Source organism: Strongylocentrotus purpuratus, unplaced genomic scaffold (assembly GCF_000002235.5).
Source record: "Strongylocentrotus purpuratus isolate Spur 01 unplaced genomic scaffold, Spur_5.0 spur5_scaffold_10, whole genome shotgun sequence".
Taxonomy (NCBI): Eukaryota; Metazoa; Echinodermata; class Echinoidea; order Camarodonta; family Strongylocentrotidae; genus Strongylocentrotus; species Strongylocentrotus purpuratus.
Genome location: NW_022145595.1, coordinates 28,367,195 through 28,394,049, shown reverse-complemented (window position 1 = coordinate 28,394,049; position 26,855 = coordinate 28,367,195). Strand labels below are relative to the sequence as shown.

Sequence of the window (26,855 nt, the reverse complement as noted above, 5' to 3'; positions counted from 1 at the left end):
GGTCTAATTATCACGTTTATTTAGTATTTAAGTAGTCCCTCGGTGAGGACCTAAAGCCGTCGGCCGTCTGGTTACAAGCATTTATGCTTTCTTCGCAGTCAGGTAAAATAACCACCACCACATTAAATAAATAGTAGTATTATTAATAGCTTGTGACGTAATGCAATGACGTGATGTAAATAAAAGATATATGGCGCTGGCACGTACATGGTCACTGCATGGACAGCCACCGACATTCTGTCTGACCATAGACGTAGGTCTAGAGAGTGTGATCACTTGAACGTCGACACACATTATTGTCATCGCCTAGTGACGTGTCTATTGTGACATGTCCATTGTGATATCATATGCCACAAATAGTACAATATTACCAGGGATATTAGGATATTAGACCCTACTAATTAGTTTCTGCCATTCTTCTAGTCTACGAGGCCGAGGAAACCAAAGCCAAAGGTAAAAACAGAGAGTTCTTCTTCTTCTTTCTTGCAGCTGGTTAAACTTTAGACCGAATTTTCCGTCTCTTTCGTTCGTTAGCCTCTTATTGGGGTAGGGTCGGCTCTCTCTTTAGAGACGGAAGCCGTTTATACACATGTCCTTGCTAACGCCACGGCCAGTTCTGGTCGTAGCGTTTTGCCCCCAAAATCCCCCAAAATGTCATTTTACCTCGAGCATGTTATATTGTAAATTAGGCCTAGGCTATAATAAATCAGTTCCACTTACCAACTTGACTGAAATAATTAGTTTAATAGTCCCTTTTTAGGAAATTATGGGTCAAAATCGAAATCCATTTTGAAAATCTTTTTCAACATGGATTCCGATTTTGACCCATAATTTCCTAAAAAGGGACTATTAAACTGATTATTTCAGTCAAGTTGGTAAGTGGAACTGATTTATTATAGCCTAGGCCTAATTTACAATATAACATGCTCGAGGTAAAATGACATTTTGGGGGATTTTGGGGGCAAAACGCTACGACCAGAACTGGCCGTGGCGTTAGCAAGGACATGTGTATAAACGGCTTCCGTCTCTAAAGAGAGAGCCGACCCTACCCCAATAAGAGGCTAACGAACGAAAGAGACGGAAAATTCGGTCTAGTTAAACTTGAGCATATTGTTGAGTGTGTTGTGAATTGTGTAAATAAATGTGCACGAATTTTTACAGGTGTTTTTTTTATTGTTTTTTTTATCGGGGGCATGATCGGCTTCTGCGATCTGCTATGCCTTGTTCTGCTCTGTCGATCTTCTGAAACCTGAAAAGAAGGCAGTGCAGTGCGTGGAGATTTCAAGTTGACTTCAACCGCAATTTCAGCCTAGAGTCTATATGGTTAGGTAATACTTACTAGACCTTATTATTTCGATCGAGGTCTATTTCTGGCTGCGCTGCAGCTGCCGCGCTAGACCGAAAGCTTCAGTCTCTATAATCGTCGGTTGTACCGGAGGTCTAGTGGAGCCAGACGTAGTCTCAGTGGAACAACCGACGATTATAGAGACTGAAGCTTTCGGTCTACTGCCGCGCCTGCCTTGCACTGTGAATCTGCAATGGTGGAGCTATACCCAGCTACCCGTATAAAGTTATCGGGGTTATGATTTCAAAGTAATAGATATTAGATTCAAGATTTCAAGATTTCAAATTTATTCATGTTTCCAACAAAAGGCAATCCTATACTTTAGTGTGTTTTATTATTTTGGGTTTCTAACTTCAGTTAACAGCTCTACGTGCATATCATAGGGTTAGGGTAGGGTTAGGGTTAGGGTTAGGGTTAACTGAAGTTAGAAACCCAAAATAATAAAACACACTAAAGTATTATAGGATAACCCAACAAAACATTACAAATCAATTTTAAGCATGTAAAAAAAATTAAGAAATACATGTTGGAAACAGAGGGGTCCATTAAAAAGCAATGCTTGTATTAGTTGTACAACTTCAAGTGTGAACACCTCAAATGAAACTTTAATAGGAATAATGAGTAATTTTTAACAGCACATCACTGTATATATATATTTTGCACCTGGATTGAGGCCTACACACATTTTGGACATGGCACACACCACACTGCAGTGCGTAATCTTCGTTGTATGAAGTTGCATTTACCGAGGAAGAAGAAGAAGAACTAATCTGTAACTACAAAAGGAACTACAGTCAGAGTACAGAATAGGGGAAAGAAAAAGGGGGATGCCAAGTTGCCAACAGAGACAGTATACAGTATACACTCGATCTACGTCTTTCGTTCGTTATAGCCTCTTATTCGGGTAGGGTCGATCGTCTCTCTCTTTATAGCCGACCCTACCCAAATAAGAGGCTAACGAACGAAAGAGACGGAAAATTCGGTCTATCTACATCTATGATCTAAGATGATCTAAGGGCGTCCGTCTAAATTTATTCTCATAAAATATGTAACAGTTTAGTTAGAACTTTACTGTAATCCTGTATGTTATATTGTTAATGTCGAAGCTGCCTGTCTATCGTGCATCACACATTTCAGTTCAGCTTTAAGAGGTCTTTATTTGATTGATTATTAAAGGCTACGTGTGCATTTGAGTTTTTGGATGAGAAGGGTATATAGGTTGTTCCAATCTTTGAGTGTGTAAGGGGGGGGGGGGGTAGTGAGCACTATTTTTTTATTTTGCTCCCAAAAATTTGAAAATCGCGCCGGCCGAAAAGTCGCTCAGTGTGGGGGGGGGGGGGGGGGTGTAGTGAGCACATTTTTTGGGGGGTCCTCGAAAATTTAAACATTTGCACCCCCCTCCCCCTTGGGCGCCAGGGGGGGGGGGGGGGCAACCCCCCAAAAAGGTAAAACTTAAGTGATTTTACACGTTTTTTTTCCCACTGACTTAAGCATGGTCTAGCCTGTAATTCCCAGTCACTAGCTTCACTACGTCTGGCATTGTCACATAGTATAGTCTACATGTACTTAGTATGCTTGCAGGAGGAGTCGTGGAAGGTCATGCTTACAGTACTTTACTTTACTTTAATCCATTGATGTTGGTATAAGGACAGAGCCTGTTCATCAATCGATCGACTTAATCCTTTGCATCAATACTTCTGTTTGTTGTGGTTTCGTATCGAGGTGTGTGTGTGTCGAGGGTGAAATAGTTCTGCATTCTTCTATTTACTTTCAAGGTCATAATATGACTGTTGGAAAAAAATCACCTTCTGTATATTATACAGAAGGTGATTTTTTTTTCCAACAGTTATCGAGTTTGTTTTTGAAGGCATTTACGGATAACCACTTCTTCAGATAGGCTAGCTATTCCATGTTCCACCTCAAAAGCCTTTTGAAAGATTCATTTGTTTTTTGTTTTCTCTATATTTTCAGGCAAGTTGCTTATGGGGTTAATTGGCTTTTCACACTTATCCAATGTATGAGCCTACAAGGAATTTTGCTTTAGCTTTGAGGCATGTTCAGTAGTACCTGGTAGTCATTCCACCATTTAAATCAATTACCAATGATGGCAGTATATTATATATATGCATGCTAATCAATGGTCTCTTTATATTTGTTTATAGCTTGATTAAAATCCATCATGATTGACCTGCTTGGAGCTGGAGAGTCTGGCTTTGGTCAGTTTAATGCCCTGACCATCACAGCAACCCTTGGAGTGGTCACTGCTACGCTGGCCCTCTGGACCATCATGAGGCCAAATCGATTTCCTCCTGGTCCAAGAGGCCTGCCTATCGTTGGCAGCATCTTCAGTAAGTCAATATAGATCCTAATTTACCAGGCACCAACTTATACTGATATTCCAACACAATGGGAGAAAAGTACAAAGGGTAGAGAGCCAATTCTCAGAAGAGAAAGAGAGAGATTTTTTTTAAAAGAATAGGAAGAAAATTTAATGAAATACAAAGTCATGCAAATGTCTGTGAAGAATCTTATTAGAGATATGAAACCAAGTAAATCCACACAAAAAAGGCTCCTTTTCACTATAAATTATTCAAAAACATTATACGATACCGGTAGTTTGGTACTAGATTTTCTCATTGACATTGAACTCTAGATCTACATGTATCTGGACTAAGTTTTGTACTTTCTTAATTTTTGCTGTTACTGTAATTGTTTGAGGTTTATTTATACAGCTACACTACCGCTCAAAGGTTTTGGCATCGGTTCCGCTCCGTAAACCGCACCGAACTGTGTACGGTGAACGGCGAGGATCCGTTCACCGTACGCCCAACTTCGGTTCCTCACCGTTTGCTCACCGTTTGCTCACCGTACGCTCACCGTTTGCTAACCGAGGAATTGTGGTTAATAACAAAAAGAAATGTGCGCGCTAAGTCTGCGAGCGCGTATCCAAAGAACTCTCAAAAGTTGCACACGCGTACGCGGAAAGTCAAGTTATTTGTTTTATTTTATCATACCGATGCGCGCTTGCCACTGACGTCACAATCAGTTTATTATTACATCACAATAGTGTAAAAGAATACTCTTTTCATTCCGAGCATAAACACACGACATAATGATACGAAAATGATTATTTACTTGATGTCATTCCCGACAGAATGATACGAAAATGATTATAAAGTTGATTTCATTGCCAAGACAATGATACGAAAATGATTATTTACTTGATTTCATTGCCGACAGAATGATACAAAAATAATTACTTAGTTATTTTTTTGCCGACAGAATGGTTCAAAAATGATTATTTACTTGATATCATTGTCGAGAGAATGATACAAAAATTATTATTTACTTGATTTCCTTGACGACAAAATGATTAATTAGTTGATTTCATTGGCTAGACATTGATACGAAAATGAATGTTTACTTGATTCCATTGCCGACAGAATGATACGAAAGTGATCAATTAAATGATGTCAATGCCGACAGAATGATACGAAAATGATTATTTACTTGATGTCATTGCCGACAGAATGAGACGAAAATGATTACTTAGTTGATTTCATTGGCTAGACATTGATACGAAAATGATTATTTTCTTGATTCCTCAAAACATAAATAAAAATGTGTGTGTTATTGTGAGTGAGTCATGTATGGGGATTTCTATTTTTTGATCTGTATGAATGGAAATTGCCGATTGACTGACTTGATTCCACAAGTTCGGACGTACTGCACATGATGGTCGTTCACCAGACTAGAAAGGGAAAGGTAGCGCGTACATCTACATAGGCTTAGCCAACCAGGCATTGTTTGTAATTAGCTGAAAAAATGTTCTTTGATAATGAGAAATAACGAGTTTGGGTTGGATTTCACAATACCATCATTATTTCAGAATAATTGTTGAATATTTGAATAACGAAGAGCCTTTATTTCAAGAGGTAAAAGCAGCCACAAATACATTGAACATTATAATGGTCTGATAAACTTAAACTACCCCAGCGTGTAACCTAGTAACCCGAAGACAAAACAAAAGCAAGCAAGTTCATTCATCGATACGCGAGGCACGCAAGTTTGATAATTACATAGGACATGAGTTGTTAAAATATTCCCATACCGCTTTGCTCATTCTGGTTTGAAAATACAAACGACCCAACTAAGAATAAAGAAGCAGCTGCAGATTTTTAAGCTACAGATTGATAAAGTATTGCATATTACCTGATTCTATGACGGGATCCCACTTTTAGAATATCCATGTTTAACGATAAATCCGAAAATCAGATGAAAGTTATCCGAAAGATTAATTCCCTTACACACGTCGTTGGAACCATCAATGGTATAGAAGCTAAAAGTCTAGTTTCGGACACAAGAATTCCATTTTAAAACCACTACAACAACGATTCGTACAATCTCGTTCTATCTCGAAATGCTGATTTTCAGATGACAAGTTAGCTCTTCTAATTGGCTAAATAATAATTTGCAAGTTTATTTTTTAAAGCAAATATTTGCTTGTTTTCAGTTGTCATTTATGGTATGAAGTCTGAATTGGCAGACTATACAAGCCCTTTCAGTTTCAGCTGGCTGGGGCGTGTCATATTTCTTAGATAAGAACTGTCAAAACATGTCTGGGAAATGTAATCACGTAAAGGAGGGAGAGAGAAGGAGAGAGAGAGAGAGAGGGAGAGGGCAGAGAGGGAAGTAGAAAGACGGGGTAAGGTAGAGGTGTGGAGGACAGTGACCTCATGTCATTTACTTGTTAATCAATCAATGTCTGACGGGACTTGTAAACATCCATGAAGGGTGATGTCTTCAGATGACCAATCAAAGAATAAAGGATAAAAGGGAAGGGAAATACATGTAGATATTAAAGATTAAATGATATCAGAGATAGGAAATATATGGAACGAAGAGGCGACTGTAACGGAATAAAGTATACAAGGAAATATTTAAATAGATGGGAAGAATCAGAAACTGGATAAGATTAAAGGATTCGGGAGAGGAAATCTACATGGGAGGAAGAGGAGACTTGATATAAATAAAAGGGTGATAGGACGAACACCCCCGGCCAAGGCAGTTATCCCCTCCCCCTCGGAAAATTACCCCCTTTGATTTTCACCCCCCCCCCCCGAAAAAATGCAAATTATCATCAGGGTGGACTTCCCCTTCATTGAACGGGGGGGGGGGGGCGTATATTTGTCCTTGGGGCATATTTGTCCTAGGGGAGCTAATTCTCCGTGGATATTCGTTCCGGGGGGGGGGGGGTATTTGTCCTCGGATGTTATAGCCCACGGGAGTTATCGTTCCTGGGGGGGGGGGGGGGGAGGGTGGTTGTCCGAAGGTTCGTATTTCCGAAATATGTAATAGGGTTCATAATCCGAAAATGAAAATAGGGTCCATAATTCCGAAACTGGAAAAAGGTACCTAAAAAAAAACGAACATTAATAAATTCAGTAGGCCGAGACGGCCCACCCCCCCCCCCCATAAGACTTAAGATATCCTAAATAACTGTAGAGAGAGAGACATAGACGGGGAGAAATAGTACAATACAATGTTATTAAGGACAAATAAAAAAAGGAAAGGAAGGAATGAAGGAAGAGAGGAATATTAGAAAAGGAGGGATAAGAGCGCAATCGGTGATATAGAGTGAAAGGTAGAAGGGGGTATCATTATTGATTGATTAATAAGGTGATAATTGGAGGTCCGAGGCCATCTCACCGATTTCGTTTTATTTTCTGATTCATTTATTGTTTGTTCGTTTTGTTGCTATTTATTTATTTGTTATTGGCTCCCCCTCCTCCCTTTTCTTGTATTTATGGGATTGACTGTCTCCCGTTATTATGGAAACAAAATGTACATCATATTACCCCCCCCCCCCCTCCCGCTGGATCCGCCAATGCTAGTGTTTACAAATAAACTTGATTAATTTTAAAACAAACAAAACGAAACAGGTCAATATATTTCACGAGTTGTATACAAAAAATAGTTACAATAAAGGATCTCCTTCTTCCCCCTTTCTATTCTTCTTCCTCTCTTCTTTATTTCCCTTACCCTTATTCTCATTCTCTCTTTCTCTTTTATTTTGGCGGGGAGGGGGAGGGGGCCAAGCACACTCCTTCCCCTGGATCCGCGCCTGTATTTCAGGCTATTCTTGAGCGTTTTTAAATAAACCACGTCCGCCTTCTAATGTCAGCTAGTATGCTTTGAACCTTACCTAAACATTGAAAATGGATAATTTTGTTAATATTTTCTCTTCATGTGTAGCCTGATAACCCAGGCAATACCTCATTTGCACTCAACCATTAGAAAGAGAAGACGATAGAAGTCAAGCAACATAACATATGGAAAGATAGAATTATCTGGCGGCCGCCAAATAATCTAGCTATATTTCCGTACGTTATGATGCAGATAGAAAGAGAAATAAAACAAAGAATAACATGAGAGATAGAAAGAGAAGATAGCGAGATAGAAAGAGAAGATAGAAAGATAAAAACAAAGAATAATGACAGGAAAGAACAGAAGATAGAAAGGAAAACAAAGAATTTCAAAATGAAAATAGGAAGAGGAAATGATAGAAGTATAAAAGCAAAGAGTAACATACGGAAAATAGAAAGAGAAGAAGGTGGAAGGATAAAAACAAAGAATAACATAAGAAAAGGTAGAAAGTGAAGAAGATAGAAGGAAAACAACATAATCATGATAAGGAAAGATAAAATTATCTGGCGGCCGCCAGACAATTATGACTTGGTTCGTAAGTATATGTAAATTGTATTGGAATGGGAACAATACAGTTCAGTTCATCTGAAGAGAGAGAGAGAGAGAGAACCCCTTACACATCAAAATGTGAGCTGAGCCTGAAAGAAACCGGACTTCAAGAAATCTTTTATGAACAAATTCTAAAGGTCCCCTTATTTCAAAGAGCCCGATGACGAGGGCGCTGGCCGGGAGATTAGAGAAACAATACACCTTTTATGAACCAATTCTAAAGGTCCCCTTAATGGTATTTACTATTTGGAAATTATTTAACGGATTAAATATTGATTGCATATAATGCTTGATAGAATCTTGGGGTTTGGGTACATTTTCTGATGCAAGTTTCACGTCAATTATAGGACAGGAAGCAATGTGTTTGGAGGTATCGTATGTTTATCATGACGCCGAGAAAATATCGATTTGGAAATTGAGAGAAAATTTCATGTACATCGTTAATTTATCCTTTGTGTTATGATGTAAATCCTACTAACATCGTTTGCCATTATGGATTATTTCGGATATGAGAGATTGTGAAAAGAGTAGAAGAAAGAATGAAGAAAACATTTTGCATGAAAAAGCGGGTGAAAATGGATGCAAAACAACTGAATCGTTTGTTCACTCGCCCCAAAGTAGTATTAGTCTGGAAACGCTTGTTGCATTATCGGCGGTATAACTTCAAGGAAACATACAACAGTCTTGCAATTTGGCATGTTTTTAAAAATGAACTGTGTTTGGATAACATTTCAGATGTTATATCAAATGACCTTCAACATTATAGCCCTTGATTTTATCTTATTGTGAAGATTTCAAGAGATGAGGTGTAAGTTGAATGTATATTTCAGTTTGAATTATTTGTTGTAAAATGTATTTTATAACCGAATAAATACCTCTGAAGAGGAAATAAAAATAGAAAAAATCTCTGAGTAATAAAATCTGACCAATAGAATTAGGCCCACCGGGAGCTTCGAACATAACCTTGATATTGCATGCCAGTGAGCAAGTTTTGTTTGTTTATTTAAATACGGTGATTAAAAAACATGATTTCAGCTCTGCATAAACTGTTTTTCAGCATGTCCGTACATGGTACATTAAAATACATATGAATACACTTAATCATCAATATTCATGAGCGCATAGTCACGCGCGGTGTGAAGTTGGCAAGGCTCCAAGAAGTAAGGTCTTAGCGTGGGAACCATAACTTTCTCCCTGCCTGGGTGAGACCGTACATTGCGTAACATGCACTTTCTCTGTCATCAAGTCACTCAGCAATAGATTAAGATAAGAGTCAGTCGTTGAATGATATAATTATGTCAACAAGATAAGAGATACCGTAATTTGTTTCTCTTGAGACTTGGTGGAATGTGACAAGGGCCACGCGAGTGGAATAAATCAAGTTTAGGGTTGAACTATATTTGCGATATTTTCTTAGTCTTGCTTGCTATTATATTATTAAAAAATTTGGTCTTGCTATATATATTACTCAATCATACTCGACAGGATAATACGAAAATGATTACTTACTCGATGTCATTGCCGACAGAATAATAGGAAAATTATTATTTAACTTGATGTCATTGCCGACAGAATGATACGAAAATGAATATTTACTTCGATGTCATTGTCGACAGAATGATAAGAAAATGATTCATTAAATGATGTCATTGCCGACAGAACAATAAGAAAATGATTATTAACTTGATGTCATTGCCGACAGAATGATACGAAAATGATTATTTACTTGATGTCATTGCCGACATAATGATACGAAAATGATTATTAACTTGATGTCATTGCCGACAGAATGATACGAAAATGATTATTTACTTCGATGTCATTGCCGACAGAATGATACGAAAATGATTATTAACTTGATGTCATTGCCGACAGAATGATACGAAAATGATTATTTACTTCGATGTCATTGCCGACAGAATGATACGAAAATGATTATTAACTTGATGTCATTGCCGACAGAATGATACGAAAATGATTATTTACTTCGATGTCATTGCCGACAGAATGATACGAAAATGATTATTAACTTGATGTCATTGCCGACAGAATGATACGAAAATGATTATTTACTTCGATGTCATTGCCGACAGAATAATAAGAAAATGATTATTAACTTGATGTCATTGCCGACAGAATGATACGAAAATGATTATTAACTTGATGTCATTGCCGACAGAATGATACGAAAATGATTATTTACTTGATGTCATTGCCGACAGAATAATAATAAAAATGATTATTAACTTGATGTCATTGCCGACAGAATGATACGAAAATGATTATTTACTTCGATGTTATTGCCGACAGAATGATACGAAAATGATTATTTACTTCGATGTCATTACCGACGGAATGATACGAAAATGATTATTAACTTGATGTCATTGCCGACAGAATGATACGAAAATGATTATTTACTTGATGTCATTGCCGACAGAATAATAAAAAAATGATTATTAACTTGATGTCATTGCCGACAGAATGATACGAAAATGATTATTTACTTCGATGTCATTGCCGATAGGATGATACGAAAAGGATTATTTACTTCGATGTCATTGCCGACAGGATGATACGAAAATGATTATTAACTTGATGTCATTGCCGACAGAATGATACGAAAATGATTATTTACTTGATGTCATTGCCGACAGAATGATACGAAATTGATTATTTACTTGATGTCATTGCCGACAGCATGATACGAAAATGATTATTTACTTGATTTCATTGCCGACAGAATGATACGAAAATGATTATTTACTTGATGTCATTGCCGACAGAATGATACAAAAATGATTATTTACTTGATTTAATTCTTTATACATTAGCAAACGTGATTCCTAGATCTGCATGAGGCTTTATAAAATCTGTCATTGTTACGTCACAATACAGCTTTCAATGCGTGCGCGATCTTAGCTCACCACGTGCGCGCTTTTAGCTAACCGCGATTTCTCACCGTTCAGAGAAATCCGCGCGTGCGCTCTCTCTTGCTAACCGGTTGCTCACCGTATGCTCACCGTTTGCTCACCGTTTGCTCACCGTTTGCTAACCGAGACTTTGCGTCGAACAACAAAATCATGGAGATTAACCTCGGAGGCTAACCGAAGGATATTGCGCACCAAACCGTTACCGAACCGATGTGCCAAAACCTTTGAGCGGTAGTGTACATAATGTATATACTCCTCTTGAAATCTCATCTTGATACATCTTATTGTTAGTTAAATCTTTCATGTTTGTTAACTTTGGTTTTTAGGTTTGAATGATTCTCCTGAGGTTGTCTTTGGGGAATGGGCCAAGAGGTACGGTGATATCTTTGGCTTCAAGGCGGGAGAGAGATGGATGGTAGTCCTCAACCGTCAAGCATTGATCAAGGAAGCCGTCCTCAAACAGGGCGTGGACTTTGCTGGTCGTCCAGATTTCTACTCTGGTAAGTGGATAGGATTTAGTAATTAAATATCAACACAATATTTTATGCCATGACTGGGATTGTTCTTATTTAATAAAGTAATTGTTTTTGTTATGTTTAGATACTGAAATTATCTTTGCAACATCAGATAGAAGATGAAAGAGCAGAGAGGTTATATTAATAATTAAATTAAAGCAAGATGTCCAGATTCAAAGAAAAAGCAATGTATGAGAGAGAAACTTTTAAAAAAATCCTTGTATCTTATTGTTTTCTCTTGGCCATCAAATTATTAATTCCAGTCAAATTTGGTTGACTAAAAGGGCATCAAAATTATCTGCTAGTATTGATCTTTACAGAAGTGGGTAAAATTGATATGTTTTCAAAAATATGTATATGTACAGGGGTGTACGTGTATATTCTTGCTGATATTTTGTTTTCTTCATGTATTTCAATTTGTAGTGAACATTTTCACAGAAGGATTCAAGGATATTGTGTTCAGCCCGTACAGTGAGACCTGGAAACTTCATCGCAAGTTAGCTCACTCAGCTCTCAGGTAAAACTTAGCTAATACAGTCAGACCTGCTTTAGCGACCACCTGTGTGGAGAAAGAATACCTGTTTATACTAGTTAATAATAATAATAATAATAATGATTATGATAATAAGTATGTCTTGTTTACCCAGAGTAGCTTCATCAGTATTAATACTGTTCTCCCTGAGGGTCCTGTAATCATATTACTACCCCGGCTCTATAAAGGCCACATGTGGCTTCTCATTGAAACACGTACTTACCATGCTTACAGAAGCTGTACATAAAGACCACCTGCCTTTAAAAACAATTTCCTTGACTCCCATTAGCGGTCTTTATATACAGTGTACATATAAATCCTGTACTGGGTGTTTATCATTATCATGATCATTGTCATGTATTCAGCTTTACCTGTGTCTTGGGCGGGGCCCGGAGCAGAGAACTGAATCACTCTAACAGGCGCTCGGGATACATGGGCCTCCAAATCTAAATCTGGATCAAATCCTGCCCAAGAATTTGAGTGTTAAACATTGTGTTTTCTTCAGAGTCATAAACGGTTGCCCATATTGCTATATGCTTTTTATTAAGTTCCCTTTTTTCACATGTAATTTCGAAATTATTTAGTGTAAATGCAATACACACTTATGCTGTGTAGATGTCTTTATTGTTCACTAATATCAATTTTGTAAATATGCTATGTTTCGTTAATGTATTGTTTTTTTTTTCATGTGAAATAAAAGAAACTAAAACTCATATTATACGGTTACAGTACAGGCTGTACCTATGGAACATATTACAGGCCCAATTTATCAGTGAAATGGAGCATTCTAAGTCCAAAGTCCAATTTCTTTAAATTTGCTTTAGAAAGTCATCCAAGGACGAAGGGGTTTAAGTCCATTTTTAAACGTTGATGGATCAAAGACCTAGAATGCTTTGGCATATACTGTTCACTCAAAGCGTGGCTTTCTATGAAATTGAATAGAGAAATAAGTTTGATTTGATGTGATTTGATTTGACTTTGTTAGACTGAATTTAGAATTATATTTGACCTTTTTTTAGAATCACAATTTGTATAAAAAATCTGGATTTATATAGCGCTTATATAAAGTACAGTCTCTATAAAAGCGCTTTACAGATATCATTACCCCGGTTATGATTCATTGACACACAATGTGCACCATCTCCACTCCCATGGGAGTGTATCTGCAATATGGTCACCATGACCATATTACCGTGACTACATAGCGAACTAACACAAAGGCTTTTATCATCCTCCATGTCCCCTTTTCTCTCTTGGATATTGAGTGGCAAATGCAGATTAATATCTCGCCAGAAGACACTATAGCCTCGAGTGAGATGATACTCACGACCTTCGCATTTCCGGTCAAGTGCTCAAACCACACGACGAGACACCTAGTTCTTTTCTTTCTTCCTTGCACCCAGGCATTTTGCAACAGGCAAGCCTCTTCAGGGTCTCATCTCCAGTGTCTACCCCAAGGTTGAGAAGAAGTTGGCCATGACGGAGGGACAACCAATAGACCCTAAGGTCCTCATCACTCTAATCATGTACAACGTACTCGCACAGATGTGCTTTGGACTTAGGTGAGTTCTGCCCAACGGTTTTCATACTTGTGAGTAAGCAAGGTTTTTATTTAGTAGTTTTAATTCAAAAGGCAAGGAATCCAATAATATCAGCTTGTTATGAAGCATAAAAATCAGCAGTACAGATGGAGTTGAGTAATTGGAAAGAAACTTCATAGACAGTAAGAAAATTGAATTATTGTATCCCGGCATTATGACAGCGTATACTTGGATTCAGCAGCGTTACGGCACCGCGTCATATTCTTGTGTGCACTCTAACAGCCACATTCTTTGACGGATTTCTTTCAAATTTTGTATGGAGGTGTATCTTGGTATAATCTACACTCCTCTAGTTTTTGGTAATGCTGCCACCAGTGTACCATGTTTTATAGGGTCAAAGATCATATTTTGCAGGATGGCGTGAGTGCACTCTGCAGACCACATTTCTGGATGGATTTCTTTCAATTTTTGTTTACAGATGAAATTTGGTACAATCTACACATCTTTACCTTTTTGTGATGTTGCCCTCATAGTTTCATTCTTTATAGGGTCAAAGGACCATGTGAAGATTACCTGATTACATTTTGAGGTCAATAGGTTAAAGGTCAAAGGTCAATTTAAATTTGCTAAAATATCTTGTGAACGTGATAAATTGAGAAAGAATTGTAGTATTGTAGTAAAACTTGGTATGTACACATGTATGTTTGACCATGTAAAGATTACCTGATTACAGTTTGGGGTCAAGAGGTCAAATGTTAATTTAAATTGCTAAAATATCTGATAATTGGAAAATACTGATCATGTTGCAGGCGGAGGCATATTTTCGACTGTGCAGAGTCAATTTTTGTATAGTTTAAGAAAATCCAACTAGATCACAGCCATTATAATATTAGGATGCTTTTTATTCATTCCCGTTTCATTTGAGTTCTTTTTAAAGGTTGTATAATACATGTTCCAGCGACAATATACCAGTTCGTAGATACAATCTGAGCATGCACGGATTTATCTTTTTTGATCTTTTTAAGAGGGCAAACAAAAGAATCACCTCCATGACTTTAGCTGTGATTATTCCAAAATGCACAAAGTTGGATTTATCTATGTTTAAAAGATATGTGGATATTTGGGGTCATATGACCCATGTGCTAACTACAAACTGGTCTATTGCTCTGCCGTCAATTATTTTCTTTTTTAACTGATTTTTCTTTATGTCATTATTGGAATGCAGTTATGAGTTGGAAGACCCTAATGTTACACAGTGGATGGACGTAAACAATGATGTCAATGAAAAACTTGGATTAGGTCTAGCAGCAGACATCTTCTCTTGGGCCAAGTACATTCCCACCAGCGGTCCACGGATGATCAAGGAAATCACAGAAACGATGTTTGGCTTCCTGCGTTCGCAGGTGGATGAAGCAAGAGAGCATTATGATCCGGGTGAGAGAATTAGTAGATACATATATCACTGTATAAGGCAGGTGTGGGTAGGGTTGGGCAGGGGGCGGGGGAGGGGTAGCTTGGGTTTGCTGCTCTCCTGAGAACTTAAAATTTCCAATATTTGGGCAGCTGTCAACTCAAATTCAAATAACCATCACCTTTTGGTCTTTTTATGCCTCTGTTACAAAGTAGCCGGAGGCATTATGTTTTCGGGTTGTCCGTCCGTCCGTCCGTCTGTACGTCCCCTTCTCGTGACCGCGTTACCTAAAGAACTGATTGATGGATACCCCCAGAAAACGGTAACCCGACACATGCTCCGCCGACGATTGCTCCGCCGACATTTACTCCGCAAAACGCGACAATTGCTCCGCGACATTTGCTCCGCGACATTTGCTCCGATGTCAAATGCTCCGCCGACAGTTGCTCCGCCGACAGTTGCTCCGCCGACAGTTGCTCTGCCGACAATTGCTCCGCCGACAGATGCTCCGCCGACAATTGCTCCGCCGACAATTGCTCCGCCGACAATTGCTCCGCCGTCAATTGCTCCGCAAAACGCGACAATTGCTCCGCCGACATTTGCTCCGCCGACATTTGCTCCGCCTGAAGCGACACTTGCTCCGCCGACATTTGCTCCGCCGACAATTGCTCCGCCGACAATTGCTCCGCCGACATTTGCTCCGCCTGAAGCGACAATTGCTCCGCCGACATTTGCTCCGCCGACAATTGCTCCGCCGACAATTGCTCCGCCTGAAGCGACAATTGCTCCGCCGACATTTGCTCCACCGACATTTGCTCCGCCGACAATTGCTCCGCCGACAATTGCTCTGCCGACATTTGCTCCAACGACATTTGCTCCGCCCAAAAAGTGTCCCATAAACTACAAATGCTACTAGTACTACGACAAATGCTTCGCCGACAATATTTTCTTTACACCTATTTTTTTCGTTTCTTTTTTTCTTCTTCATTTTCTGAATGCATTTCTTGAAATAATGTAGATGAAATGAAATGAATGAATGTTGATGAAGTGGGAGGAAAAAGGAGTTACCTAAAAGTCATTTCGAATATACTGAAATAACTTTCCATCTATCACTGTACGTCCCATATAATGTATACTAAACACTCATTACATGTCGTGGGAAGTTTTTTTTTTTTAAGTAGAGCAGCAAGCCACATTCCCCAATACGCGCATACCTCCTAGTTAATTTCAAGTAGCTCATCAATATGTAATACCTGAAATTACCTCGATCAATGCATCTTACTAGGTAAAGCATTATACAATGTAATAGGTCATCATGGAAGTTTAGAAAATAAGTAAGGGGGATTTACCAAGTGTTGATCTTTTTAAGAGTTTTATAAAGAAACAAAAAGATATTGAATATTTCTCAGCGAAAAAAAGGAACAAGCTTGTTTCGCATTTTAAGAAATGGCGATTTGACTTATGATACTCATGTTGATTTAACTTTTATTCCTGTGCCCCCTCACTCCCCTTTATGCACTGGAGTTCAAACTATGATTTATATGTGTACAGTGTATTTTTTTTTACTATAATGTTTTTTTTTTTATAACTTTCTTGTCCTTTCATTATTGTTAGTTGTTCTTATACATATTGTTTTTTTTGTTTGTCTAATTATTACCAATGACTTGTAAATATGTAATTGTTATATGATTGAAAATTTAATAAACACACAAATATAAAAAAAAAGTTTAGAAAATAAGGGCACTTATATACGTAAGGAAGAGAACCCATTCAGACGGGAAAATGAGATGGCAGCCTTTCTGCTTATTCACATTTATACAAATCATTTTGTTGCAGTTTGATGTTAGTTCTTCATGATAAGCCAATTGCTCTTCTTCCGGTGGCTTCGTGAGTCCCTTAAATTATTTAGTGAAAACAAAGTACTCGAATGAAACGGAGTGTTTTGCACACTAACATATATATATATATTAAAGCTACATACACTTAACTAAAGGAAAGAAACCTTTAGAAAATGGACTGGATATTATTGAAAATATTATTCTAAACAAGAATGTACTACATGATTGTATTACTTTACGTTTCAATTTCACGAGAGAAATAGAACTCGAGAGGGGGAGCAGAGAAGAAGTGATGGAAATGAAAGGAGACTAATAGCATGAGAGGAAAGAAAAGAGCAAGGAAGACAAGAAAACGGTGTAAACAGGAAAAGGAGGAGCATGGGAGAGAGAGAAAGAGAGAGAGAGAGAGATAGCCTTGAGCTTTGGATCAGCTAATGAGTAATACATGAAACAGATTTTGAGCGGAGTAATTATCTTTCGCCGGAGAACTTGCGTAAGGAGCTATAATTTTATTTTTTATTTTTTTAAATCAAGCATTATGGGGAATAGCAAAAAACGGTTGTATTTTTTGCTCTTTTCTTTCCTCTCATGTTATTAGTCTTCTTTCATTGAGGTAATTTCAGGTATTACATATTGATGAGCTACTTGAAATTAACTAGGAGGTATGCGCGTATTGGGGAATGTGGCTTGCTGCTCTACTTAAAAAAAAAAACTTCCCATGACATGTAATGAGTGTTTAGTGTACATTATGTGGGACGTACAGTGATAGATGGAAAGTTATTTCAGTATATTCGAAATGACTTTTAGGCAACTGCTTTTTCCTCCCACATTATCAACATTCATTCATTTCATTTCATTTACATAATGTCATGAAATGCATTCAAAAAATGAAAAAAAAAAGAAACAAACAAAAACAACCCGTGAAAAAAAAATATTGTCGGCGAAGCATTTGTCGTAGTACTAGTAGCATTTGTATTTAATGGGACACTTTTTGGGCGGAGCAAATGTCGCCGGAGCGAATGTCACCGGAGCAAGTGTCGCTTCATGCGGAGCAAATGTCGTCGGAGCAATTGTCGGCGGAGCAAATGTCACCGGAGCAATTGTCGCTTCAGGCGGAGCAATTGTCGGCGGAGCAATTGTCGACGGAGCAATTGTCGGCGGAGCAATTGTCGGCGGAGCAAATGTCGTCGGAGCAATTGTCGGCGGAGCATATGTCACCGGAGCAATTGTCGCTTCAGGCGGAGCAATTGACGGCGGAGCAAATGTCGGCGGAGCAAATGTCGGCGGAGCAAGTGTCGCTTCAGGCGGAGCAAATGTCGGCGGAGCAAATGTCGGCGGAGCAATTGTCGCGTTTTGCGGAGCAATTGACGGCGGAGCAATTGTCGGCGGAGCAATTGTCGGAGGAGCAATTGTCGGCGGAGCATCTGTCGGCGGAGCAATTGTCGGCGGAGCAACTGTCGGCGGAGCAACTGTCGGCGGAGCACCTGTCGGCGGAGCATTTGACGTCGGAGCAAATGTCGCGGAGCAAATGTCGCGGAGCAATTGTCGCGTTTTGCGGAGTAAATGTCGGCGGAGCAATCGTCGGCGGAGCATGTGTCATGGAACCCCAGAAAACTACTCAAGGATAATAACCTCCCGGAATATTACCCCCCGGAAAAATATTCTCAAAGGACACAGTCCACATATCAATAGACTGAGTGAAACCAGTGCCCTGTTTAATAAACTTGTTATCAGTGACAAGTCACAATAAAGTAAGCTACTGAAATTTTGGTATTTGATTGGCTTAGAGCACATCTGTCATAGAAATTAGCATTTGTAATTGATAAGAAGTTTTATGAAACAGGGCCCAGGTTAAACTTAGTCCACCGTTATAAACATGACTGAGTCATTACAGCTAAATGTGTTGCATTTTCTATTCCTCTGCATAGAGAACATCAATGATTTCTACAGTCTACTTCTCAAAGCTCAAGAAGATGCAAGGAAAGAAGGAGAGAACGTGGACAAACTGACCGATACTCACATCTTCCAGACGGTTGCCGATATTTTTGGAGGTACATGTATGATTAATGTATTCATAGCCTGTTACCTATAGGAACCAATGCCCCTTTATTAATTCTAAGAGGGCTGGGGAGGGGGGGGGGGCAGATACCCCTCTCCAAAAAAGTAAATTCTGAGATGACAAAAATTCTTATTTTGAATCTTTTTTTTTTATTGATGTTGATAAATCTCAAAATTTGAAGAAAAGATGAATTCCCAAAGGTCAGAACTAAGGTCAAAACTTTATTTGTTGTATTTTATAGCTGGTATTCAGACAACCGTTGAGACCCTGTACTGGGCCATGGCTCTCCTCGTGACCTACCCAGAAATCCAGGCAAAGATCCGCGCTGAGATCGACGATGTCATCGGCCGTGATCGTCTTCCTACCATCAATGACCGGGGGAACCTCCCCTACACGGAGGCAAGCCTCTATGAAGTGTTGCGGTACAGCAGTATTGCTCCCATAGCAGTTCCTCATGCCACTTCCAGGGATACAGAGTTTGGTAATTATGAGAAAAGCGTCTTCATCAATTAAAAGCCTTTTAATTGGGGGATGGAGGGGTGTATAGGGCACAACTTTTGAAATATACTAGCCACTGCTATGTCAGGCATGTTCCAATATTGCCTAAAGAGAAAGATTATGTGAAAAGCTATGATGGGCTACATGTATAAAGTGTTTGCAAGTGCTCGTAGGTATGGTTAAATGCATTATCCTGTGCTTTCTTTAATATTCTTCCTTTAGCTGTCTGATGTCACATGAGGGACAAGATCATTTTTGAGGATTTTCAAAAATATACCATGATACATACATGTATCTAGATCAAACAGTTGGTAGTTTGTTGTTGTATAGTATAGTATTAATGACTGCTTTGAGAGAAATAGTTGTTTTTATTCGCTCAAGGGAAGGTTAGAATTGTGCCCAATTGTAACCTTCCCGAGAGCGTATAAAATCAACTATTTCTCGAATATTAAAGCAGTCATTAATACTTTTATATGCCGAAAAAATTATGACACCACCTTGGCCTTTTTCTAGTTTATCCGCACGGTTGTTTTTTTATGATTGTTTCTTTGAGAGTAGACTAGATCTAGATTCTACTACTAAGTACTAGTCTAAGCAAGATATTTTTACAATTTTGGGGGTGGGCCGGCCCTGTGGGGAATATGGAGAAAAACCTGCGCTTTCATATGACACCTCACTTATTGAGTATCACCTTCAGGATCACGAGCAATATTAGTTTGAATCTCTGGTAATTAAAACATCGACCAATCTAGCATGATCGAATGCGCAATGGCCAATGGAAATGCATAGGGATGTGTGTAATCTCTACGGGAAGGATCTGCATCTGTCCGTGACGTACAAATCACTACAATCACCAGCATCTGGTTGTCGCGTACTAGAATCTAGATCTAGGGCTACTGAAAAAATTATGGAAGATTTAACGTACCCTTTTTGGTGTTCTTGCTGTCAGCATGTCTCGCATTTGATCCTCATCCAGAAGTTAAAATCTTGGGAGCGTTTCTAATTCAGCCATTTTGGCCTAGTACAGTCGGTCGTCTGCGCGAGTCGGGCTAACTCGCCCCAGCGAGATATCCCGACATGATTTATCGATCGAGAGATACCAGTAGTCTGCTAATTAACGGCCAGGACGAAAGAATGAATGAATCGTGTCGGGACATTTCGACCCAGTCTTTGATGCTGGGTCGAGATGTCCCGTGGGGCGAGTTAGCCCGGATTCGCTGCTAGTTGTATTACAAAATTGGTAAAATATAGCGACCAATTCTTCGCACACGTACGGTATCCTCGATCGCTCAAACCATTTTTTAACATGTAAACCTATGGGGTAACCATGGAGACTGACCTATTTTCCCGGTAACCATGGTTATTGGGATTTTAGAACTGTTTTAACCATGGTTACCAGGAATTTTACAGGAACAGTTAAAGTTTATGAATGCAATTTCGACCAATCAGATGGCTGGATTTCTTAAGTGAGGTATATAAACCCAAACTAATCCACAAAGTTATGGGGGGGGGGGACAATTCTTCAAATTTCAATATTACATGTGTGATGTATAATTAGTTACGGTATATAAATATGAATGCATTATCTTTTTTCAATTGATAAGTGTACTTGTTTCAATTTCACTCAGTGTTGCCTTTCATCCTTTCCACCTGTCTATAAAGGCCATGGTTTGTATCTTTTGAACATTATTACATTGTAAATGGAGCCTGTGTTACAGACCGCTAGCGTATGAAAACCACAAATTGTTGCTTTCATTGATTGTTTCTGGCTCCCGTTGACTTTTCAGGTGGCTATCATATCCCCAAAGGAACCACAGTGATGATCAACACACACTCCATGCACTATGACCCTCAAGAATGGGACCAACCGGACAAGTTCCTTCCAGGTAAAAATGAACTCTACAACGTACCTTATCCAGGGATATCTTTGACTTGATGAGTGCATGGGAGATATGGATATATGAAATTAAGTGATTGAAAAGATGATTGGTACTACAAAACCGGAGAATAGCGTTGAGAAGAGCCATAACTAAAGCTTTTCGACTTGCACTCATCAGAGTGGGATGTGGCTGTGACATTCCCAAAGGAACCAGTGATGATCAAAACCTACTACATACACTATGATCCTCAAGAATGGGATCAACATGATGAGTTACTTCCAGGTTAGAAATAAATTCTATGATGACTCTCCCAGAATATCTTAATCTCTATGAGCTTAGTTTGGGAGAATAGGGGGTAAGTCTGATTATATAATGATCAATTCACTGTAGATTTTCAAAGGCTACTACTATAGGATATGACAACATGGGACAGGACAATATTTTGTTCGTAGAGTATTCACCTCTTAAGCCTTCTTTATGTAGTGCAGTAGAACAAATCATTTCTTTTTCCTGCAGAGCACTTCCTGGATGATGGTGGCACTATCCGTGAGCATCCTCCAAGCTTCCTGCCCTTTGGAGCGGGTCGACGTGGCTGTCTGGGTGAAGCCGTGGCCAAGGCTGATCTCTTCCTTATCTTTACCTGGTTCTTGCAGAACTACACCTTCAGCAAGGCCCCAGGAAAGGAGTCTGAAGACATCTTGAAGATGATTCCTAAGACAGCATCTGGTAGACTCCTTCTCTCCTATGAGATCATGATCAATAAACGAGACTAGTAGGGTCCTGGGCCAGTATTCAAATCAATACTACATCAGAAAGATTAAAACTGTACTCAGCTATCAGGTTAGGTAAAATACTCAATCAACTTTGGTATTCAGTTGAAACTTTTTGGTAATTATGAAACCCTGAATTTATAAGAACGCTCCCTCGCAGGCTAAAGCCAATTATTTGGAGGCTTCGATTGGCAGGCCATAGTAATTTATGAATGAATGAGCAAATTATCTGAGCACACATTTATTTTCAACACCATTGTTGCACATGATTTTGGATTGGCTATGTGATGACACATTTGTCACCAGTACATCAAAGTATTTTGGCTGACTTAAGTTTTTTTAAAACTTAGATGTGATCTGAAATTCTGAATAAGAATTGAGCCATTTTAACTTAGCTAAGCTTAATGCTAAGTGAAATACGGACATAATTCAAGTATCGAATTGAATACGGTTCCTGGGCCTTTATATATGTGGCCTGGTTATGCTGCCTCAGATGGTCTTGTGAGTCCTCTTTTGTCAAATATTCAGTTAGATTGAATCAGGAAAGTGATTTCTTAATCAGTTGAAACACATCATTGGTCAATATAAAAGATGTGGTTTAACTCTTATCATGCCACAGGGCTAATCCCCATTGTGCCAAGCCTCAAATCCCCCCGTGCCAAGTTTATTTTGAGACAATCTGATTGACGTGATGGTTCTATAAATAGCACGTGCGAAACACACAGCACAGTCCAATAAGCATGAACAATAACTGCTATTACGAATGGGTGCAAGCATGCACAAGGCAGCAAAGCAATGGCTCGCTCGCATGTACAAAGCACTATAACGGTAGCATGCATGTAGCATCATGGCTTGCTATGAGTTAAAGGAGTTTTTGTCTGTTGTATTTAGATGGTTCCAGCAACTGTGGAATAAAGTGTGGGTTATTGTATATATTAGTATAAAATTATCAGTAATAATTCTTCTCCATGTTCATTGATTGCCTTCTAGAATTCATTGATTGTCAAAATGTGTTTTTCTATTTTTTTTACTGAAATCAGAATGATGTACATATAATTGAATAATTCTTTGTAATTTCTGCGATGTACAATATCTTATCATGTTTTATATTCTGTCGAGATAAAAATATTTTATAGTAAATGAGGATATAATTTGTAATATCAAATTCTAAACGAAACAATCAGGTGGTGTCCATGGAATGTAGTAGAAAATAAAACATAAAAGTTGATTGAAACCCATTGCCTATTTAGAAGTGATGTTTTGTGTATGGTCATAAAGCTAAAAAAAAAAACGACATTATAAAAAACAGCAACTGTGGAATAAAGATGTGTGGGTTATTGTATATATTAGTATAAAATTATCAGTAATAATTCTTCTATGTGTTCATTGATTGCCTTCTAGAATTCTTTAAATGCCTTCTAGAATTCATTGAATGCCTTCTAGCATTCATTGATTGCATTCTAGAATTCTTTGAATGCCTTCTAGAATTCATTGATTGCCTTCTAGAATTCATTGATTGCCTTCTAGAATTCATTGATTGCCTTCTAGAATTCATTGATTGCCTTCTAGAATTCATTGATTGCCTTCTAGAATTCATTGATTGCCTTCTAGAATTCATTGATTGCCTTCTAGAATTCATTGATTGCCTTCTAGAATTCACTGATTGCCTTCTAGAATTCATTGATTGCCTTCTAGAATTCACTGATTGCCTTCTAGAATTCATTGATTGTCAAAATGTGTTTTTCTATTTTTTTTTTTACTGAAATCAGGATGATATACATATAATTGTATAATTCTTTGTAATTTCTGCGATGTACAATATCTTATCATGTTTTATATTCTGTAGAGATCAAAATATTTTATAGTAAATAAGGATATAAATTGTAATATCAAATTTTAAACGAAACAATCAGGTGGTGTCCATGGAATGTAGTAGAAAATAAAACATAAAAGTTAATTGAAACCCATTGCATATTTAGAAGTGAAGTTTTGTGTATTGCCATAAAGCTAAAAAAAAATGACATTATAAAAAGGAGACTTAGCCATTGGTAGACAGTTGGTGTCCAGAAACAGTTGTTAACATATCAGAGAGAAAAAACAAATGGAAGTTTGAGAACTATTAGAGGAAGAAGTGGAAGTTACAGAAATATTGGACAAGGAATCAAAATATAAGATCACTATTAAAGTAAGGAATCTTCAGGTTCTGGACGATTCAGTCACATTACCTTTGCCTCCTCCCCCCTTATGTCTGTCTGTCTGTCTGTCTGGGGAGATTGGTCCGTCTCTTTCTCTCTTTGCTTGAAACTTTTTAAAATCCTGACTGTCGTTGCTTTAACAAAAAATGCATTCTCATACAAGGACTGTAAATTTGACACAAAATCATACATTTGAGTAACCTTTTTTTCCTCAATCTCATCACTGAAGATCATTTTAATAGTAATCCATCTGATATCATGGAAGCTGAGAAATAATTATCTTTTCATTATTCAATAAAATACATACAATACATACAGATAAACACAGAATAAACGAGAACACTCTTGTAATACAATGCCAAGATACATACACAAAAGTATAGGCAAACAGACAGAAATTTAACAACATCCTTCAAAAAGAATGGTTATTAAGTAGATAAAAGAGGTATATCTTCATTAACGTTTCTATTAAAAAGGGTTTTAATATGCAAATCAGATTTGAACTTAAAAGACATTTTGGCAAAAGAAAGAAGGAAAATGTAGCTCAACAAAATTACTCGTAGAAAAACATGAAAAGTTACCACCGTAAAGAATCTACACAATTAAGACTATAATTGTTGGTCTTCTTTTTCCAGTGTAAGTGCTGCTTCAAGGTGATGAAGATAACTCCTCAATATGACACAATCTACATACAGAGTAAATGCTTGACCCTTAACCAGAAGTCTAATAACTTCTCTGATAGTTTGGTGATGAATGGATGTCAAATAAACATCACCTATGATTTTGCTTTAGTTGGCAGGGGACATCATATAAGCTCATCATTTTCTAATCAACAATAAAAATGGCAAATTCAACTTATGGTAATAATCAATAATCATGATACAATTTCACAAAACCTAAAAAAATACATGTTCTTATCAATTATTCCCTCGCACGATCAAAGCTTGGAACAGACAACATCCTTCAACATTATCTCAACTGGATGCAATTAAATGTAAAGCAGCCTTCTGAAAGGTCCTTTCTTCTTTTCAGTCCACCATCTACCACAACCACCTCTGAGTTAAAATTACACAAAGAATTCTTTGGTGGATCATTTACCAACTACCAAATTACACTCCCATCAAAAGGTTCTTTAAAAAAAAAAAATAATCAATGCAAGGGTTTGAATTTATTTATTTGCAATGGTATTATTCCTTACCATTAGAATTATTATGGGGCTATGAAGTTTAGCCATTGGGGCTAGGAGAGAATATTTGAAAATGCTTTTGCTGCAAAGGAATTTCTTTGACACTAATCCAGCTAAATTCAACTGAATTCTTATACAAAATTGTTTACAAGAACTTCAAAAGGCATGATTTTTTCTTCTTAATACCACAGAAATTAAAGCCACAAACAATCCAGAATCTTGCGAGTACATTGTTGTTCGATGAATAATGACTATTAAATTAATTTTGTGGCAAAGATGAGCATATCAAGACTGATATTGATTATTTAGAAGCCAGCAAAAGAATTATTTTCTGGCAGTTGACAATGTCACTCAAATAACTAGAGGCTTGTTCAGATATGAAGAGCTGCCCTGGATTTTATGATTAATGTGTAGTAAAGCGTATAACACTTTAAATGTACCCGCTGATAATGCATTATGACATCATTTTACAAACAGTAGGCCTGCTTCTTACAATGTCAGATAATCCAAAAAACAATGCAGCAGATTTGCCACATTATATCTGAACGAGGGGTTTGAGGGTTAATAGTTCCATCGGTACCTCAAAATGGTGGAAATATGGGAATTTACTCAAATATGTATATAACAGGTACACAGTTCGATATAGTAACACTCCATCCATACATTAATTAGCAAGGCAGTTGAGATGAAGTCAGAATTATCAAGGATTTTGTTAGGATCAAGGCATTTTCTTCTTCAATCCAATATGAATATTAAAATCAACATGTTCACATTAATACATTTCCAAGGCAAGATTTCCACAAAGGTAAATTTGGGCAGAATCATGTTGACAGCACAAATGACAATTTTACATGTAAACAGTGAAAAATATAATTCATCTGGAGAAGGCTTTTCCTAAATAAATTGTCAAAGGGATTTCAATTCCAATAATATTAACAACAATCTTGGATATTTTTAAAGCACACAAATCAACCATGCAAGGCGCTCAAGGCGCTCTGATAATTGATATCGATATCTGCAAAGGAATATAGAGTACATATAATTACAGTTTATCTATTGCATTATTTGTTTGACAACTAACGCATTACGATATCATTTCAACTATTCTACAAACAAAAGGCCTATTTTTTAACAATGTCAAAATCCTTTATCTCTATTGCTTTATCTTACTGTATCAACACTGAGAAATGCTTGTGAAACTACATATATATATGAAGGACCCCATGAAACTGCCCATAGCATGCTAGTTTGTGGGTTCACATAACACTAGATTATATGAAAGGCTTAGGTGGTAACATAACATCGGTCGTAAAAACATTGTGCAGCATTCCAAAAAAAATTCTACCTCGAGTTGTTACAATAGTACTTGATAGAAACATTGATTGTGCAAGAGCAA

The 26,855-nt window shown here is 37.8% G+C and overlaps 1 protein-coding gene across 2 annotated transcripts; it reads left to right on the top strand.

The window, feature by feature from the left end:
- The first annotated feature begins 242 nt into the window (after positions 1–242).
- Positions 243–24,045, top strand: LOC585029 (steroid 17-alpha-hydroxylase/17,20 lyase). 2 transcript variants are annotated; one of them, XM_030979984.1, is made up of 10 exons: positions 243–453; positions 3,508–3,693; positions 11,361–11,534; positions 11,973–12,066; positions 13,485–13,643; positions 14,848–15,056; positions 18,800–18,922; positions 19,172–19,411; positions 21,216–21,314; positions 21,825–24,045. In XM_030979984.1, exons 2-10 carry the CDS (start codon positions 3,525–3,527, stop codon positions 22,079–22,081), a joined length of 1,524 nt encoding a protein of 507 aa, XP_030835844.1. In that variant the 5' UTR covers positions 243–453; positions 3,508–3,524; the 3' UTR covers positions 22,082–24,045. The 2 variants fall into 2 exon arrangements, with proteins under 2 accessions (XP_030835844.1, XP_030835845.1); XM_030979985.1 differs by lacking the exon at positions 243–453 and adding an exon at positions 1,207–1,328.
- Positions 24,046–26,855: the final 2,810 nt, after the last annotated feature.

What these genes read in the sequence shown, in the direction of transcription:
- LOC585029 (XM_030979984.1), top strand. Translation starts at nt 3,525, where the DNA reads ATGATTGACCTGCTTGGAGCTGGAGAGTCTGGCTTTGGTCAGTTTAAT. An exon ending in CAGATGTGCTTTGGACTTAG is followed by an intron (nt 13,644 to 14,847) that starts GTGAGTTCTGCC and finishes ATTGGAATGCAG; the next exon opens with TTATGAGTTGGAAGACCCTA. An exon ending in TTCCAGGGATACAGAGTTTG is followed by an intron (nt 19,412 to 21,215) that starts GTAATTATGAGA and finishes TTGACTTTTCAG; the next exon opens with GTGGCTATCATATCCCCAAA.